Below are 18477 nucleotides of genomic sequence, written 5' to 3'. Positions count from 1 at the left end.
AGCAGAACAGCAGGGGTGTGGGAGGCCTCCCCTGCCTGACCCCGACCCCACAGGTCACCACAGTCCCGGGGGCTCCAGGCCTGGGCTGCCTACATTCCATTACCTGTTCACCATCTCCCCACTCTCAGCCCATCCCTAGCCCTAACAGAGTGCCTGGGACACTGGAGGCCTGACACACATTCTCCGCTGAAGGAATGAAGGAGAGAATGAATGAACCAAACAAACACCCCTCCCAGAAGGCAAGTCTCTGCTGGGGCCCGTGCAGAGAAGGCCCTGTTCTTACCAGTTCCTGCCTCCTGTGCACCCTGTGGGTCCCCCTCCCTGGAGTCTGATGGGAGTCCTGCCTCCTGAGCACCCTCCACCCTGCACCTCTCTTCAGGAGGGTCAGAGCCTCTCCCTGCCCTGCTCCCAGAGGGCTCCAGCCACCTACCTCACCTCAGGCATCCCCGTCCTCTGACTCCGAGGAAGACCCCCGGACGCCTGAGGACGGCCACGATCGGCCGTGCCGGGGGAACGCAGATGGCGTCTTGGACTCGTCGCTGTCGCCTCCGGGCACCTGTAGCTTGGCTGGGGGTGCAAGGATTATGTCATCCTGGCCTGCTTCTGGGTCTCCAGGTCTCAGGGGCAGGCCAAACACCCACCATGGACACACCCCAGAGACCTGGCACGCGGGCCGCTGCCCCTCACCCTGTGTGATCTTGGCCGATACCATCTTGGTGGGGAGATCAGTTTCTGCAGGAACTCCTCTGTGCCCACCTTGGTGAGGGATAGGTGGCCCAGGGCCTCCTTGGCAGCCAGAGGCTCTCCTGGGGGTAAAAATGCTCTGCTCAGGCGGCTGCATGCCCCTCAGATGTGCAACAAGGCACCCCATGCTGCAGGCCGGTTCTGGGCCCTGGGAGCCAATGGTGAACAAAGGGCCGAGGCCTCCCTGGCATGGTGCTGATGTCTAGCAGGGAGATGATGAGACTGTGGCTGGCAGGGCAGGGGCCGGTGGGAACCCACCAGGATGAGGAGTCACTCTGGCTCATGAGCATCAAGCCAAGGCATGACCAAGGGGCTGACAATGTCCAGAGACAGGGCACAGCAGGAAACACCAGGGGACAGTAGATGAGGGGTGCTGGGGACAGAGCTGGCAGAGGCTAGACCGGCGCATGAGGCTGCAGGAGGAGCTGTGGGGCCAAAGCGGGGCTGTGCTGCACTGTTCTCAGTGCCTGGCACCCAGGTGTCTATACAGCCCTCTGGATGTGAGCTCGTGTCCAGGGCTGGCCCAGGGACCCCACAGGCTCCCGGATCCACAGGGATCAGACGTGGCTCCAACACTAACCATGCCTCAAGTCTAGGCCACAAGAACATGGGTCGGTCCTGGCTAAATGAGCAGGTGTCCTGGAGCTACACTGCCCAGGAGGGGCCTCTGAGGCCTGGAGCCACCCCCATGCAGCCTCCTCCCTGCCCCTCAGCATCAGAGGCTCAGCCACCCCTGGGCAGCCTCCTCCCTGTCCCTAGCATCAGGGGCTCAGCCACCCTGGCCCCTCGCAGGCACGCACCCACCCTGATCATACCTTTCCTCTGCCCCACAAGGTCAGCCAAACCCACAGGTTCCAACCCCTGTGCTGAGACGGCTTGTGTGGTCCTAAATGGGTGAAAGGAGTGTCCTGAGGGGCCTGAGCTGGACCCCACCACCCTCCGTCCTTTGAGCTCCTGACAAAAAGAGGGTCTGGAGGCTGCAGGGAAAGGGGCTCCATGCCAGAGAGGCCCCAGGGAAGCCCTCATTTTGCAAGGGAGAAACTGAGGCACAGAGAAGGAAGAGAACTAGCCAAGCCACATGGCCTGCATGGGGCAGAGCCAGGACATGCTTGGGGACAGGTGGCCTCCCCAGGGGCAGCAGTGTCCTGTCCCCCACTCCTACAGTGCCCTCCCTGACCCAGACTGGACTAGCCTCCAGGGACGGCCCTCACTCACCCCTGCAGGAAAGTGGAAATCAGCGCTTCCTTCACTTTCTCCTGCTCCTCTGCCTTACACACTGTCAGGAGGACCGGGTGAGCCATCGGGATGGGGCTTCTGACCCCAGCACATCTGATTCTGGGTTTGGACTGGGTCCCTCCAAAGCCCTGAGCAGGGGCTGTGCCCGAGCCCACCTCCCCAACCCACCTCCCCAACCCACTCTTGGCCTGAGGTCACCCCAACAGTGATGGGAGGGGAATGCGTTCTCCTGTCCTCCGAGGGGCTGAGCAAGGAATAGGACACGGGGGCTTCAGGAAAAGTCCCTGAACCTGGTGGTGCGGAAACCACAAGGGCCTGGGCCCAGAGAGGACTCTGAGGCTGAAACCCGCCAGCACCACCAGGGCTTGACCCGTCTTAGGGTCTCTGTGGTGCTGTAGGAGAATGAGAAGAGGAAAAAGGGGGTCCCACAGGGTCCTGGCCCAGATGGTGGTGATGAGCCATGTGCCCCGAGGAGACCCCAAAGTCACCCAGGGCCTTCCTCCCATGCCCCAGCCCTCCGCCCCCCACTCCCCACTCATGACCAGAGATGTGCAGGCTGGTGGAGCAGACGGCCTGGCCGGCAGCATTGCTGGCGATGCACGTGTAGGTGCCCTGGTGCTCCCGGCCCATGTCCAGCAGGACCAGGCTGTGCTGCTGTGCCGAGCTGGCCACGGTGTAGCCCAGAGTGTTGGGAACAATCCACAGCACGCCCCTCTCAGCTGCCTCCCTGACCCAGTGCACGGTGGGTGCCGGGCATCCTGAGGGCGGGTGAAAGGGTGGGAGGTGTACCCCATCAGGAGCGGGGCCTCTGGAGGTGGAGCCCTTCCTGTGGCCCCCTGGGGGAGATGTGAGTGGAAGGGGGCACTTCTGTCCCATCCCAGGGGTGATCTTCCCACGGCCGAGGGTGGGAAGTGCCCTACCTTCTACCTTCACAGAGAAGGTGATGCTGGAGCCTTTCTTCACTTTCTTGGGGGTGAACCTCTCCAGGATTTGGGGTGGCACCAGCTGCTCACACACATCTGGAGGGCACAGGGCAGCTGCTGGAGACTTGGCACGGCCCCCACCGCCTGCCTCCTGGCCCCCGACAGTGCCTGCAGGCCCCCAGGTGGCTCTCCACAGACAGCACCTGGACAGCACCATGCTGCTCTCTCCCTGAGCCAGCCCGTGGCCACTCACATCTCCACTTCAGCCAGCACTGGGCTCAGGCCCTCAGCGCCCACAGCCACCTGGATGCTCCCTGCCCGCCTGGGGCTGCCTTACCTGATGCAGGCTTCTCTTCAGGATCATCGGGGCCTGAAAGAGACACTGGAGTCAGACAGCCGGCACCCAGGGGCCCCACCGTGGCTCCTACCCAGCACTGTGCGGATACCTAGCAGTTCCACTCACCGTGGTGAGGGAATGTGAGGGCAGCACTGCCCCCAGGCAAACGTCCTAACCCCCGCCTGAATGCCAGGCCATGGAGCTCTGGAACCCCACGTTCAGGTGACAGAGGCAACAGGCCGTGTGGACCACCACCCACCCTCACCCTGCCATAGATGCCACAGAATGCCACTGCTCAGAGCAGCAGGGGACTCCCACCCGGGGCCGCAGGGGAAAGCCACAGCAGTGGCAGGACGGGTTTGGGTGAACCTTGGAATGATCACTCAGTGCTTACAACTTTTTGAACGATAAGGAAGTAGGGATCTCTAGTCCCACGCTACCACTGGCTCTGGCTGTGTGCGGGTCTACCTAGGGCCACAGGGCTGACTCACTTTTCTGGGTCAGTTTCAACCTCCAGCCTACCCATCGGTCAGGACAGAGGGCTGCACACCCGCTCCCTGCAGGGCCGACTTGTGGCCGCCCGTGCCACTCTGTATGAAGGGGTGATGGCCACTGACCCCCACTGAGGGCCTGAGGTGGCAGGGTTGCAGGGTGTCAGCCCTGGCCAGGATGCTGGCCAGTGCCCAAGGTTCTGCCTGGGACCCAGGAGCACCCACCTTGGACCAGCAGCCAGGCAGACGAGTAGGCGGCACCCGTGGCATTGCCGATGTAGGCTGCATACTGGCCAGCATCCTTCCAGGTGACCGAGATGACCTCCAGGGTGTGCAGAGTCTTCTTGTCAGTCGTGGATGTGGTCGGATGCGGTCAGGGGATGGCCGTCTTTGAACCAGTATAACCTGGGAGCTGGGTAGCCTGGGCCACTGGAGGGGGAGCGGTCAGCCTGGGCTACCACCCATGGGCACTGTGCCCTCCAGATGGGAGACAGACCCAACACCAGTGACGCAGCATTGGCCTCCCGCACCCAGGCAGCATGTGGTGGGGGGGGACCCTGCAAGTACCATTGTAAAGGTCTGAAGCCGCAGCCTGTTCCCAAATAAATATTAATTTAGAAATGTAGGCACACAGTTATTCCTTTACATAATCATATATAATTTTATAGTTACTTATAAAGATATATACTCAATATAACCTTTAATTTTACTAATGACTATCGGGTTACGAGGCATGGAACTGAGGTGACATTGTGAACAAAGTGACCCTTAGGCAAGGTGCTCTAAGCCGTCTGTCACACCCGCGTAAGGGCTGCTGGAGGGTGCCTCAGCTGTGCGGCAGCGCCAGCACTGGGAAAGCGTTCGCTGTTTAGCCAGCTAGGGGAGGAGATGTCCAAATGGCCGAGACGTCTCCTTCCTGGGGAAGTTAGGAGAAAACTCCGCTCCTCCACGCTCTTGTGGCAAAGGCTGATGACTGTCAGGAGCCCACAGACCTCCGGGGGCTCAACTGTCTCTATGTGAGGCCGTGCTTCAGCAGTCACGTTCCCTGTCCACTCTCACACCCCGCTTCTGCACCTGGTTTCTCTTTTTCTCAGAAGACAAGGATGCATGAGGTTTTCTCGCCTCGGCTACGTGAAAGTCCTGGGCCCCCTATCTCCAAGACACATGATTTACCTGACCCCCAACACCGACCACCATTACCTCACGCTGCCTACCTGCCCCCTGCTTTGTACTCAATAAAAGAGCATCCAGGCACTCGGGGCCACTGCAGGTCTCCGTGCTTTGGTTGGCAGTGGACCCTGGGCCCAAACTGCCTTTATCTCTGTGTCTGTGTCTTTTATTTCCACAGTTTCTTGTCTCTGCACCAACAGGGAGGGGCTCACAGAACCCTCCAGGGCTGGACCCTATACAGCAGGAATGAGTAACCGCCTGACCCCACTGCCCGGGTCTCCTTTCACTTGTGGCTGACGGGGGACAGCTCCTTGACCTCCATCCCGCCATGGCCGTGTCCCCACTGCCTTTCCCTCTCACCTTTCACCTTGAGCTGGAACTTGGCCAGGCATGTGCCAGAGGCCGCCTGGAGGTCTCTCAGCTCCTCTAGCACCTGGGGCAGCTGGCCTTCATCACTGGTGGACTCTGTCCCCTCCTGCTCCCGGCTGGCATGAGGACAGAAAAGGCGGTAGCCGTGAAGCAGGGCAGGAGGGGAGCGGAGGGGATCCGGCATGGATGACATTGGAAGCCCCTGTTTGCTCACTCAGTGGACAGAGACCACCGGGGCGTGGAGAAAGCCTCCAGTTGTGCATCCTGTCAGCCCAAGCCCGGCCCTCACCCAGCACCGTCACTCCCTGAGAGGCCCTGCAAGGTCAGTCTGGGGCACAGCCCACCTCTGCAGCCCCTACCTGGACAGGTAGCCCTGGGCACTGAAGTAGGACGAGGTCTCCGTGGCATCTACTGCAGTTTCGTAGTCTGTGCTTGTCACTGGGGGAGGAAAGGGAGCTAGAGCAGCGCCTGCCACCCCACCTGCCCCAGCACAAGCTCTGGCACCAGGACAGCGTCAGCCCTCAGATGTCCTGACTACACAGCCCTGCCTGGGAGCCACTTAGACTTTGGAGCTGGGACGTCACGGGGGGAACAGCGGCATTGCTGCCTCTCCACCCCGGGCTGTTACCAGCCACATTCCTCAAGGCCTCTAACCAACTACAAGCCTCTTTGACACAGCAAACTAAATACTGGATGATCCAGAGGCCTCAGAAGAAACAGTGATAGTGGTAGAACCTTTCAGTTCCATCCTACTAGGGAACAAGGGGATGAAGAGATACAGGCCTCAAACCATTCTCAGCAAACTAACACAGGAACGGAAAACCAAACACCACATGTCCTCACTCATAAGTGGGAGCTGAACAATGAGAACACATGGACACAGGGAGGGGAACATCACACACCGGGACCTGTCGGGGGTGGGGGCTAGAGGGGAGAGAGCATTAGGAGAAATACCTAATGTAGGTGATGGGGCGATGGGTGCAGTAAACCACCATGGCACGTGTATACCTATGTAACAAACCTGCATGTTCTGCACGTGTACCCCAGAACTTATAATAAAAGAGACACAGTCCTCAAAATCAGCAGCTGGGACTTGTGTTTCTAGTCAAGATGGAGTGACTGGGGCTGGACTTACCCTCACTTATGGAATAAATGTTTGGGTAGCCCCCAAAGACCATATGCTGAAATATCAGCCCCCCATGGATGAAGAGGTGGGCCCTTGGGAGGTGGATAGGGGTGGGGAGCCCATCAGTGGGATTACCGCTCTTACAGAAGGGACCCCAGAGAGCGCCTGCTCCTGCCTTCCCTCATGCCCTTGCATGATATAGTTTTTCTTCTATAATAAATTTCTACTCTTCTTCTCTAACCTGCTATGAATCCTATCCATTGGAAGTTCTACCATCTCTAGATAGAGAAAAACCAAGTTCTACTTGGGTTTTTAAAATATATTCTATGTCTCAACATCACTAATCATCAGGGAAATGCAAAGCAAAACCACAATGTGATACCACCTCACTCCTGCAAGGATGGCCATCATCAAAAACCAGTGATGTTGGTATGGATCAGTGATCAGGGAACACGTCTGCACTGCTGGTGGGAATGTAAACCGGTGCAGCCGCTATGGAACGGTGTGGAGATTCCTTAAAGAACTAAAGGTAGAACTACGATTTGTTCCAGCAATCCCACTACTGAGAATCTACCCAGAGGAACACCAGTCATTACTCAAAAAAGATCCCTGCACACGAATGTTTATAGCAGCACAGTTCACAACTGCAAAATTGTGGAACCAGCCCAAATGTCCATCAAGCAACGAGTGGATAAAGAAACTGTGGTGTGTATCCACATGATGGAATACTACACAACCATACCAAGGAAGGAATGAACAGCATTTGCAGTGACCTGGATGAGACTGACAACTATTATTCCATGTGAGGTAACCCAGGAATGGAAAAACCAACATCCCCTATTGTCATTCATATGTGGGAGCTCAGCTATGAGGAGGCAAAGGCATAATGATGCCTGAGCTCCCAGAGAGCTTTCCAACAGCCACAAGACACTGAGGCCCCAAATCCTGCCTGGCCTGAGATGAATGCACTCTCAACCATCCTCAAGCCGAACTCAGGAGCCCCTACACCACCAACCTGGAGACACCAAATCAGAGAGTAGCACTCACAGTCCACACAGAGCTCAGCCTTGGTGGAGGAGACCCCCACGCTGTTCTCAGCCAGGCAGCGGTAGACGCCCACGTCTGCTGGCACCACAGCTGTGATGATGAGCTGAGGGCCACCCTGCTGGTCTTCATTAATCATGTAGTGGTCATTCTCCTCCAACAACTTCCCATCCTTGAACCAGTGCACACTGGGCATGGGTTGACCTGTCACCACGCAGTCAAAGCTCACAGGATACCCATCCTGCACTTCTTGGTTCTGCAACTCGGTCAGGAACACCGGGGCTAGGAAAGATGGGTGAGTTAGCCCCAGGGAACAATGATCATGTCCGGCTGCCACATACAAGTGAGTCACCACCAGAGGAAAGGTTTGACACACAGGACGTACAGAGCAATCATTCACACGGGAGCATTTGAAGACCCTGACAGCTAAACAGAATGGTGTCTTTGCCTGCTAAGCCTCTCTCTCTTCCTTGTTCTCTAAGAATTCTGTTTGCCAGCTTGCTTCCCAAGTTACTTTGAGGCAAAAGGGAGAAGGGGCTGGAAACAGGGAGGAAAAGGGAGGTAAAGCAAAGATAAAGACTGTGTGGTCTGTAAGTCCAGGAGGAGCAGGTGAGGGATTCAAAGCAAGGGGGAGGCTCAAAATTGGAGAGAAGTTTCAAGAAATAACACTGTGGGATATTCATCATACCCTCTTTAACATTCCTAGAGAGATACAAGTAAATAGGGAAATGGCTTTTCAATTACTCCTAGATGCTTGAATGGGAAATGGTATGCAGACTGGACCATGAGGAATGCAGCATTTTATACAGGTTACATTTCAGTCTCATTTAAAAAATAAAATTCTAGAGTGTGTACACATGACCTTTGAACAACAGACCCTTGAACTGCTTGGGTCCACTTATATATGGATTTTTTTCAACCAAATGTGGATTAAAATATACAGCACTTGTGGGATGCAAAACCCTGTATAGGGAGGGCTGATTTTCATGTATACAGGTTCTGCAGGGCTCATCTGGGGACTCGAATATGTGTGGATTTGGGTACCCATGAGGGTTCTGAAATCCATCCTCTGTGTATACCAAGGAACAACTGTCATTTCACACATGTGAAAGCTGAGGCACAGAGATGCTAAGCAGCTTCTCCCAAAGCACACAGCTAATAAGAGACGGGGTTGGAGTTCAAATAGATTTTAACCTCTATTTAACCTCAAAGTCAGAGCTGTTCACACCCCAGAGGGCTGCACCTGCAAAGAGCCCAACGGTGGGCACAGGTAACCCCTTGAGCTTGCAGCAGACTCTGGACACAACTTGCCTTATTCCTTCTCCCCTGCCTCCCCCTGCCTCCTCACCCTGGCTCTGGACCCCAGACTGAAGCTCATGCAGACTCACCAGCATCAGAAGTCAGCAGGCTGGGCGATGGCTCTGGAGGCACCCCAGGTGCAGGGGCCTCCTTGCTGATGTCATCTCCACCCTCCGGGGCCTCTGCTCTACAAGGTTGATCTCCACTCCGATGCCTAGCATGGCAAACATCTCCTGGAAGCACGTTACCACCTGGCAGGCCTCGGGTAAGTACCTAAAAACGGATGCGGATGAAATGCTCGTCTTTGTGGTATGTCTGCCGGTCTGCAGGCTCCTCTGGCTCTGCAGGGCCCTCATCTGCACTCAGGAAGAGCTCCTCACCTGAAACCTCGGCCGAGCTCTTGGTGCGGAAGAGCCGGTGCAGCCGCCAGGCAGCCCGGCAGAAGGTATTGTCCAGCTCACCCCCAGAGGAGCTCTCGGCCTCACTCTGTCCCACTGACAGCCACGCAGGCACTGTGGGCTACCTGGCCAAACTTGTTGCTCACCTGGCAGGTGTAGTGGCCAGCATCATCATGGCCTAGGCCAGTAATCAGCAGAGAGCAGGTACCATCCCTAAGCTGGTCGATGTGATGGTGCCGCCCATCAGTCAGCTCCACGCCGTCCTTCAGCCAGCGGGCTCGCACATCTGCCTTGCTGGCCACGACACACTCCAGCCGCAGGGCATCCCCCATCTGTGCCTCAGTGTCCCCAGATGTGTGGGAGAACACGGGCCCTTCCTGCTGCTTCATCTCTTGCCAAACCTTGTAGCCCTTAAAGGTGGCCTGGATCTTCACAGCTGCCTTGTCCACTGAGGGATCATCCAGGTCTTTGGTGCTCAGGTCTCCCAGTGGTGGGCGCACAGCAGCCAGTGGTTCCTGCTGCTCCTGTAGCTTCGCAGAGGGGGCTCCTGGGCCCTGACCTGTGGGCACAGAGCCTGATGTCATGGATAGGGAAACTGAGGCCAGAAACAGGGCAGGACTAGCACAGGACACATGGCAGGGACAGCTCCAGGTCTCGCTCCAGTATGCCCTTTTTCCTCCTACCAACTGGACCCACACTAGCTTCGACTGACCTAGATTTCCGACAGCACCACCCAAAAGGCAAACCCACTTCCTGGAAATCACTTTACACAGTCACCCAGACGGGGATGAACAGGGTTGTGAAGATCACCATGAAGAGGCCAGTTCCAACTCTTCAGGCAAAAATTTTAACAGTCAGGTGGGTATATGGCTGGGTGGGTGCTGGGTGGATGGAGAGATACACCGATGAACGGAGGGTTGAATGGGAGAACAGGTGTGTGCATGGATGGGTGGGTAGGTGGCTGGCGGATGAGTGAATGGTTAGACAGATGGTGGTATGGGTGGATGGGTGGGTAAACGGGCTGGCAGATAAACAGACAAGCAGGTGAACAAGTACAGGAATAGATCATGGACGAATAGCGGATGGATAATAAACAGCAGATGAATGGAGTTGCATGGTTGTATGGGTGGGTAAACAGGCTGACAGATAAATCAATAAACAGGTGAACAGGCACAGGAGTGGCACATGGAGAGCAGATGGATGGATGAATGGAAGTATGCTGGGTGGATACATGAATGGATAGTGGGTAGACAGATGCAAGTCAGAGAGAACGATGCATGAATAGATGAAAAGAAGGAAGGATGGATGCATACAAGGATGGACAAGTGGAAGGACGGTAGATGGATGATGAATGGATACATGCATGGATGAACACATGGAAGGATGATGGACAGATGATGAATGGACAGACAGTAGGACGATGAATACATGATGGACGGATGAGTACATAGATGGCAGATGGGTGGATGGATGACTAGATGGAAGGAAGAATGTGTGCATGGACGGATAGATGGTGAATGGATAGATGGAAGAAAGGAAAGATGAACATATGGATGAACAGATGGCAGGTGAATGAATAGATGAAAGTAAAGGGAGATGGACACATAAATAGATGGGTGGACGAAAGGAAAAAAGAATGAATGCATGAATGGATGAATGAATAAAAGGAAGAATGGAAACATAAATGGATAAATGAAAGGAAAAATAGATGCATGGATTGAAGGATGGATGGTGGATGGACAGAAGAGAATAAATGCATGCATTGATGGATGGCTCATGTATGGGTGGATGGAAGGATGGATGGATGATTAATAGATGAAAGGAAGAAAAGACAGAAGCATGAATGGATTGGTGGCAGATGGATGGATGAATGGATGGATGGATAGTAGATGGATAATGAATAAACAGATGAAAGGAAAGAAAGACAAATGTATGATTGGATGGATGTAGAAGGATGGAAGGATGGGCAGATGAATGCATGAATGGATGGATGGCAGATGGATGGATTCACAGAATGAATATGGATGGGTGGATGGAAGGATGGATGGATGCAGAAATAAGTGGATGAATGGTAGGTGGATGGATGGATGACGAATAGATGAAAGGAAGCAAAGACAGAAGCATGAATGGATCGGTGGTGGACGGGTGGATGGAAGGATGGATGAATGGATGGATGATGGTAGACGGACGATGAATAAACAGATGAAAGGAAAGAAGAACAGATGTATGAATGGATGGATGGTAGAAGGAGGAAAGGATGGAAAGATGGATGCATGAACGGATGGATGGCAGACGGATGAATGGAAGGATGCATAGATGGATGAATGGTAGATGGTGGGTGGAAGCAAGAATGGATGGATGCACAGATAGGTGAATGAATGGTAGATGGATGCACGAACGGATGGATGGTGGATGGACAGATGCATGGATGGGTACATGGAAGGAAGGAAGGAAAGATGGATAAATGGGTGCATGGATAGATGGATGAATGGTAGATGGATGCATGAATGGATGGATGGCAGATGGATGAATGGATGAATGGCAGATGGATGAAGGGAAAGATGGATGGATGGATGAATGGATTGATATATGGATGGATGGTGGATGGACAGATGCATGGATGGGTACATGGAAGGAAGGAAGGAAAGATGGATAAATGGGTGCATGGATAGATGGATGAATGGTAGATGGATGCATGAATGGATGGATGGCAGATGGATGAATGGAAGGATGAATGGATGGATGAATGAATGGATTGACACATGGATGGATGGTGGACAGATGCATGGATGGGTACATGGAAAGAAGGAAGGAAAGATGGATAAATAGGTGCATGGATAGATGGATGAATGGTAGATGAGTGGATGAATAGAAGAAAAAATGATAGATGAACAGATGCATATATGGGTGGATGAATTGTGGATGGATGAATAGCGCATGCATGGATGGATGGATGGAGGGATGGAATGATGGTGAAGGTCTCAGACCTCTCCTTGCAGGCCAAGTTGGGGTGCTCACCTTGCTGACCAGTGGTGATGTGCCTGGCCTCCCAGCCTTCCTGAGGTAGGTGACCAGGGAAGGGGTGCCTGCCTGGGACTCATCATCAGAGCTGGTGTGTGAGAGGTCAGCTTCTCCGGTGCGTGCCAGCTCATCGGCCATGGAGTAGCCTTTGGAGAAGTCAGGTGCCACCTCCTCTGCCTCCTGTGGCAGGCACTGCGAGTGACCATCCTCCTCAGGCAGCTCACTGATGGAGTCCAGCGTGGGCTCACGGCTCATGCGACGCTTTCGAGCCAGGGCCTCCCACAGCAGGTGCAGGTCGCCCTCCTGAGCTGCCTCGGGAGGCAGGCTGGGCTGCGGGTGGGCCTCATCCACAGAGGCTGGGCTCAGCACCACTGAGGAAGGCAGGAGACGGGTCAGTGGGCTAGGACACAGCTAACACCCCAGACCCACCTCAGCTGCTAATCAGTATGTGGCTGGGCTGTGGCCTTGCTAGGCCTCTCTCCCCACCTGGCACTGGCTACTTCAGATGGCACAATCTTTGCAAATCTCGGAGTCCCTGAGCCTCAGCTCTCCCACTTGGAGTGGGGCCTCAGTCTACCTCCCTGTACAGGACATGTGATGCCCGGAACAGAAAAGGACTCTGCAAAGGCAAATTGGGCTGACTTGAGCCCTTCTGACCCTGCTTCTGGGATTAGAGCGCCTAGATTCATGGGAGTGCTGGCTGCCAGGCAGCGGGGCCCAGGCTCAGAGTGCAGGGGATGGCCCTCAGAGTGTGGGGTGGCTTGGAGCACCGGGAGTTGCAGGGAGTTCAGAATACAGGGGATGTTTGTGTACAGGGCCCAGAAGCTTAAAGGGACCAGAATAGGAAAACCAAGCGTTGCACCAGCCAGGATCTGCTCAGGGACAGGCAGGCTGTCCTCGGCAGTCAAGGCTCTGCACGTGGGGTTTGCCGCATCTCCCTACTGAGCCTTGGCCTCTCCCATGTGGCGGGGTCCTCAAAAGGACCCTCAGCCCTTCCCTGAGAGAGCCTGTGAGAAGGCGGGCAAAGCTGCACCCCCACCCAGAGCTCCCCACCCTGGAACTGGGAGGACAGGGCCAATGCACCCTGGAAGGTGGCAGCCTCGGGGCAGGTAGAGCCCTGGGCCAGACCACAGTGGTGCTCACCCTCGTCTTCTGCCGTGAAGCCCTTGATCACCAGCATCTGTCACCGACCCTGGGAGACGACTTTGAAGCGCCCGCTGGGTTGGATGCGCTCCGTCCCTTTGTGCCAGAAGACCTTGCCAGCTTCAGCGGCCACCTCAAGCTCCAGACAGACATCCTCACCAACTGCCACCTGCCGGCTCTTGAGAGTTGAGGGCTGGGGAGGCACAGGCTTTGGTGGCTCTGCTGGGAACAGCGTCCATGGAGGATGACAGGCCCCATCAGCAAAGATGCACCCAGAGCGCAGGCCCCACCCCGAGGCCCCCCTCCCTCCTCCAGCTTGTGGAGGCTGTGAACTCCCAGGTCCCAGCGCAGCAACTCACCAAGCAGCACAGTCTGGCGCAGGTGCATTGGCTCCCCGGCGCCCGCAGGGCCCATGGCTGCCACACAGAAGCGTAGGTCTCCCCGGGGGCAAGGCCATCCACCACACACTCGGGTCCAGGTACCAGATCTTGGCAGAGCCGCCACTGGCCTGTGGCCCCCTCCTTCACCTCCATGCGGTAGCCATAGAGACCACCGCCTCCATCGCTCGTGGGAGCCACCCAAGACAGTGTCACAGCGCGGCCACTGCGAGCCACCACCTCAGCATCCTCTGGGGGCTCAGGGAGGCCTGGGGGAAAGGGGGACCGGTCAGGGGGCGGCTCCCTGTTGGCATGAACAGCCCCTCTGGAGGCCATTGAGCTCTGTAGTACCTGCAGGTGGTTGCACCCTGAGGCTCCGTGCTGCTGTGCCAGTGGCCGACCTGTCTCAGGGAGTGCAGGCTGCTGCCCAGGCCCCGTGGCGGCACACCTGCATATCACATGGAGACTATGCCCGGAGACATCCAGAGTGGAGAGCCCCCAGCAGTCTCTGGGGCCAGAGCACCTCCTACCTCCGGTCTGCCCAGAGCTGGGCTCAGATGTGCATTGGGGGTGGGGGACAGTGAGGAGATGGGGCAGGATGAGGGAACCTTGGCCTCAGGAACCCACAGGGTGGTGGGCTCATGCATGCTTATGCCTGGCCAAGCACAGCCTCCCAAACTCCCACGGTCAGGCCCCTATCTGCAGGCAGCCAACCAGAGGGTGTGGAGTGGGCGGATGCTGCAGAACCCAGCCTGGGACTCCCCCAGACTGACCTGCAAGGGAGGGAGCAGGGAGCTCGCCCACCACCCACCCAGCACAGTGAGCCACGCAGAGGTCACGGCGTTGCAGCAAGCGAAGGTGACCTCCCCGGCATGGTGGGGCTGGGCGTCGTGCAGCAGCAGGGCGCGGTGACTGCCATCGGCGGTGACCGTCCAGTCGGCATCGTCTGGCTGCACCACCACACCACTGATGTACCAGGACACCTCTCCCACCGGCACCGCCTCGCTGAGCATGCAGGTGAAACAGGCCTGCTTGCCGGCCGGGACCGCCGCGTCCTTCGGCGGCTCCAGAATCTCCAGGCGCCAGCCTACAGCTGGGCAGGGGAAGGGGTGTGAGGGCGAGGACCTGAGCAGGGGGCCGGTGCCTGGGCTTCAGAGCCTCGCCTCCTCACACCTGCGTGGGTGGGAGGGGTCCAGGAGACCGAAGCTCCCTACCGGCGGTCCCACGACACCCTCTGGCGAGGGCAGCCCAGCCTTCCGTGGGGACACCCCTGCTTGGCCCTCAGCCCTGCCACATCCTTCCTGCCTTCAACCCAGCCTCCCATGGGTCCCAGAGACCACCAACACGTCCCCTCCAAACTCCGGGGTGCCTCTGATCTCGACGCAGGACGCACGCACCGTGCCACCCCTCCTGGGCCCTGGGCCCGGGGCTCCTACCTGTAAGGTTTGTTCTTGCCGAGTTTAAAATCAAGAAATTTAGGCCAGCACAGAAAGATCCAATGCGAAGGCTTTATTCAGGCTCCCGGGTGAGGTTCTGCGTCCTGCGCCGAGGCCAGAGAAGTCGCACCGACTCCTCTCAGCCGTGGGGTTTTATAGGGAGTGGAGGCGTTTGATTGGTTGTGCCCAAGGTGAGTGGGGCCCGAATGGGACAAAATGGGAGGCGGGGAGTGGAGCCCGGAGGGGACAAAATGGGAGGCGGGGAGTGGAGCCCGGAGGGGACAAAATGGGAGGCGGGGAGTGGAGCCCGGAGGGGACAAAATGGGAGGCGGGGAGTGGGGCCTGGAGGGGACAAAAGGGTCTTTGGTAGGTCCTGGTGGGGCTTTTTTCTGGGCTCCCGGTGAGAGGGGTTGTGTCCGAGCTCCCGGCGAGGGTGGGGGTTGTGTCCGAGCTCCCGGAGAGGGAAGGGGGGGTGTCCGAGCTCCCGGGGAGGGAAAGGGGTTGTGTCCGATAAGAGGGAGGAGGTTGTGTCAGAGCTCCCGGTGAGGGAGGGGGTGTGTCCAAGTTCCCAGCGACGGAAGGGGGTGTGTCCGAGCTCCCGGAGAGCGACGGGGTGTGTCTGAGTTGCCTGTGGGAGAGGGGGTTGTGTCCGAGTTCCCTGCGAGGGAAGGGGGGGTGTCCGAGCTTCCTGCGAGGGAAGGGGGTTGTGTCCGAGCTCCCGGCGAGGGAAGGGGGTTGTGTCCGAGTTCCCGGAGAGGGTGGGGGTTGTGTCCGAGCTCCCGGCGAGGGAAGGGGGCTGTGTCCGAGTTCCCGGTGAGAAAAGGGGTGTGTCCAAGCTCCCGGCGAGGGAAGGGGTTGTGTCCGAGTTCCCAGCGATGGAAGGGGGTGTGTCCGAGCTCCCGGCGAGGGAAGGGGGTGTGTCCGAGCTCCCGGAGAGGGACGGGGGTGTGTCCGAGCTCCGGGAGAGGGACGGGTGTGTCCGAGCTCCCGGCGAGGGAAGGGGGGGGTGTCTGAGCTCCCCGCGAGGGCAGGGGGTGTGTCCGAACTCCCGGCGAGGGAGGGGGTGGTGTGCGTCCGTGCTCCCAGCGAGGCAACAGGCCTTATACTACCCACTGCGGAGCGGGTGGTTCCGGGCCTCAGGTGGAAGGGGCCAACCCCTGGTGAACCCTGCCCCTCGTGTCCCTCCCCACAGCCCCAGGGCCTCCACCCCTGACACCCCTCTGCAGCCGCAGCCCCCAGCCCCAGCCCTCTGCAGCCCTGCCCGCCCACCGCAGCCTCTAGTGGGAGGCATCCGGCCCGCCCCGCACCGGCACAGCGCGGTCATCTCGGACCATGAGGAACGCAGAGGTCAACATGTCCCCGGCCCGGAAGGTCATCCGGCAGCTGTCCTGGGGCCGCAAGTTTTTGAGAAGCAGCAGGTGGCACAGGCCATTCTCGAAGTAGACCACCTCGGCATTCTCTGAGGTGCGCACAGTTCCGTCATCCAGCAGCCAGGTGTGGGTGGCCACCTCGGGCTGGAACAGCCGGCACTCAAACAGCGCCTCACTGCCCTCCAGCACCTCCATGTTTTCCAGCCCCTGCACCACCGTGTTCTTGGCTGCGGGGAGAGGGAGTCTCAGACCAGTCTGCACTTCCAGGGTCCCCACGTCCCTGGGGAGAGCCCTGAAAACTACAAAACGCGAAACAAAATGCCCCTCCACAGAGGCTGCGTGGCGGGGGGCACTCACTTGGAAAATTGCCAGCCCCAAGACAACATCACTTTTGGAAGTCTTAGATTTCTGCCCCCGACCCGCAGACAGCGCCAATGGGTAGGATATTCTGGTGCCCAGGAAGCTGGGCATCCACAGGCAGAGTGACCGGTGTGGATGGGCACTGCCCACCTGTGACTTTCAGCTGGGCCTCGGAGCTACACATGCCCACGTGGAAGCTGACAGTTCCAGGAGGAGCCCAGCCATCTTGCCAGACCTCAATGACAGGGGCTCATCACCTCCCCAACACACCCGCCTGGTGGAAGACCTTCCCAAATGGAGTGGGAAGCATCCCCATCCTGGTACAAGCAGGTCCTGGGGGCCCCGCCTTGTGCAGGGTGAGCAGGTGGAGTGTGCCCTGCTCCACAGCGATGTCGTTCATCTCGTTGGCCTGCAGGGGCACACCTCCTAAAGCCCAGCGGGCTTCCTGGCCTGAGGCTCTGGACAGCTGGCACTGGAAGCTGGCATCCTGGCCTTCGCTGAGCTGCATGTCCTGCAGGGGCTCCAGGATGCTGGACACAGGGGAGGCATGGGTGTCAGCCTCAGCATCTGAGGTACCCCTTCAATCAGCAGAGTCTCATCATCCTAGGGGATCCATCCCTGGGTATCTTCCCCAAATGCACAAAGATAAGCACATGGGGGCCTGTTCTCAGCTCCCCACTCCAGCTGCAGGCAGAGTCTGCTCTGATGGACGGTGGATGGGTGAATGGATCAATGGAGGAATGAATGGATGGATAATAGGTGGATGGATGGATGGCTGATCAATGGATAAATAGAAGGATTGTGGATGGATTGATGGATTGGAGGCATGAAAGATGGACAGTAAATGGGTGGATGGATGGGTGAATGGATAAATGGATGGATGAAAGGATGGATGACAGGTGGGTAAATGGGACCCGGGTGAGAACTAGAGGAGATGGTGCAGATGACTGATGGCTGAGAGTGGGCTACGGTTTGCAGTGGCCCCAGTTTGCTGCAGCCCCGGTTTACAGTGACCCCGGTTTGCAGTGGCCCCCACGAGGGCCAAGACCCAAACTCCAACACTGTCAACGTATGGGAAGCCCACGCCCACCTACCCCACCAGCCTGGCTCAGCCCACTCTCCTCTGACATCCTGGGGCCACCCTGAAGTGCCAGCTCACAGGTCTACCTCCCTGCCAGGCCCCCAGGCTTCAAAGGCAGGGACCTTTGCTGTCTGTCTCCATCCCCAGCGCAGTCACTGGAGGGGCCTGCCTGCGGCTACCTCTGATAGTGAGCTGGGCGGAGGAAGCGGGGCCACCCATGTGGAAGGAGACAGTGCTGGTGTCCTCAGGTGTCACGCCCTTCAGCCACGGGGTTTGGATGCGGCCATCCCACACGGCCACCTCTGTCACCTCTGTGACAGAGGTGTGGGGCTTTGCAGTGGCAGGCCCTGCAGGCACCACTGCACGTCTGTGGCTCCAGCCCAGGACACCTCGCAGCTGAACTGGACATCCTCGTTGGCTGGCACCTCTGCATCAACCAGCCCCCTCTCAATGGTCACCTCAGGCTCTGAGGGGTGAGGCAAGAGGGTCCCCTTTACCAGCCAAGTAAAAGAGCCCAGGCCAAGCTCCCACGCCTCCTCCTCCAGGAAGCCT

At 57.6% G+C, this 18477-nt stretch overlaps 1 protein-coding gene across 1 annotated transcript in view; it reads right to left on the bottom strand.

Moving 5' to 3' along the window:
* Window positions 1-18477, bottom strand: part of LOC110568326 (obscurin-like) — a 76423-nt gene that overhangs the window by 23615 nt on the left and 34331 nt on the right. Inside the window, 27 exon segments of the mRNA XM_064370133.1 lie at window positions 431-567; window positions 688-720; window positions 723-806; window positions 1560-1630; window positions 1960-2020; window positions 2520-2738; window positions 2901-2999; window positions 3241-3273; window positions 3957-4084; window positions 4086-4152; window positions 5262-5386; window positions 5630-5708; window positions 7444-7722; window positions 8829-8900; window positions 8903-9002; window positions 9004-9229; window positions 9231-9681; window positions 12125-12529; window positions 13242-13523; window positions 13661-13732; window positions 13735-13947; window positions 14490-14771; window positions 16433-16711; window positions 16995-17079; window positions 17191-17387; window positions 18105-18252; window positions 18255-18391. Coding sequence (XP_064226203.1) covers window positions 431-567; window positions 688-720; window positions 723-806; window positions 1560-1630; window positions 1960-2020; window positions 2520-2738; window positions 2901-2999; window positions 3241-3273; window positions 3957-4084; window positions 4086-4152; window positions 5262-5386; window positions 5630-5708; window positions 7444-7722; window positions 8829-8900; window positions 8903-9002; window positions 9004-9229; window positions 9231-9681; window positions 12125-12529; window positions 13242-13523; window positions 13661-13732; window positions 13735-13947; window positions 14490-14771; window positions 16433-16711; window positions 16995-17079; window positions 17191-17387; window positions 18105-18252; window positions 18255-18391 — 4364 coding nt within the window.

The sequence above is a fragment of the Aotus nancymaae genome, unplaced genomic scaffold (genome assembly GCF_030222135.1).
Source record: "Aotus nancymaae isolate 86718 unplaced genomic scaffold, 86718_ANA_hifiasm-v0.15.2.pri h1tg000102l, whole genome shotgun sequence".
Lineage (NCBI taxonomy): Eukaryota > Metazoa > Chordata > Mammalia > Primates > Aotidae > Aotus > Aotus nancymaae.
This window is presented reverse-complemented; position numbering and strand designations above follow the sequence as displayed.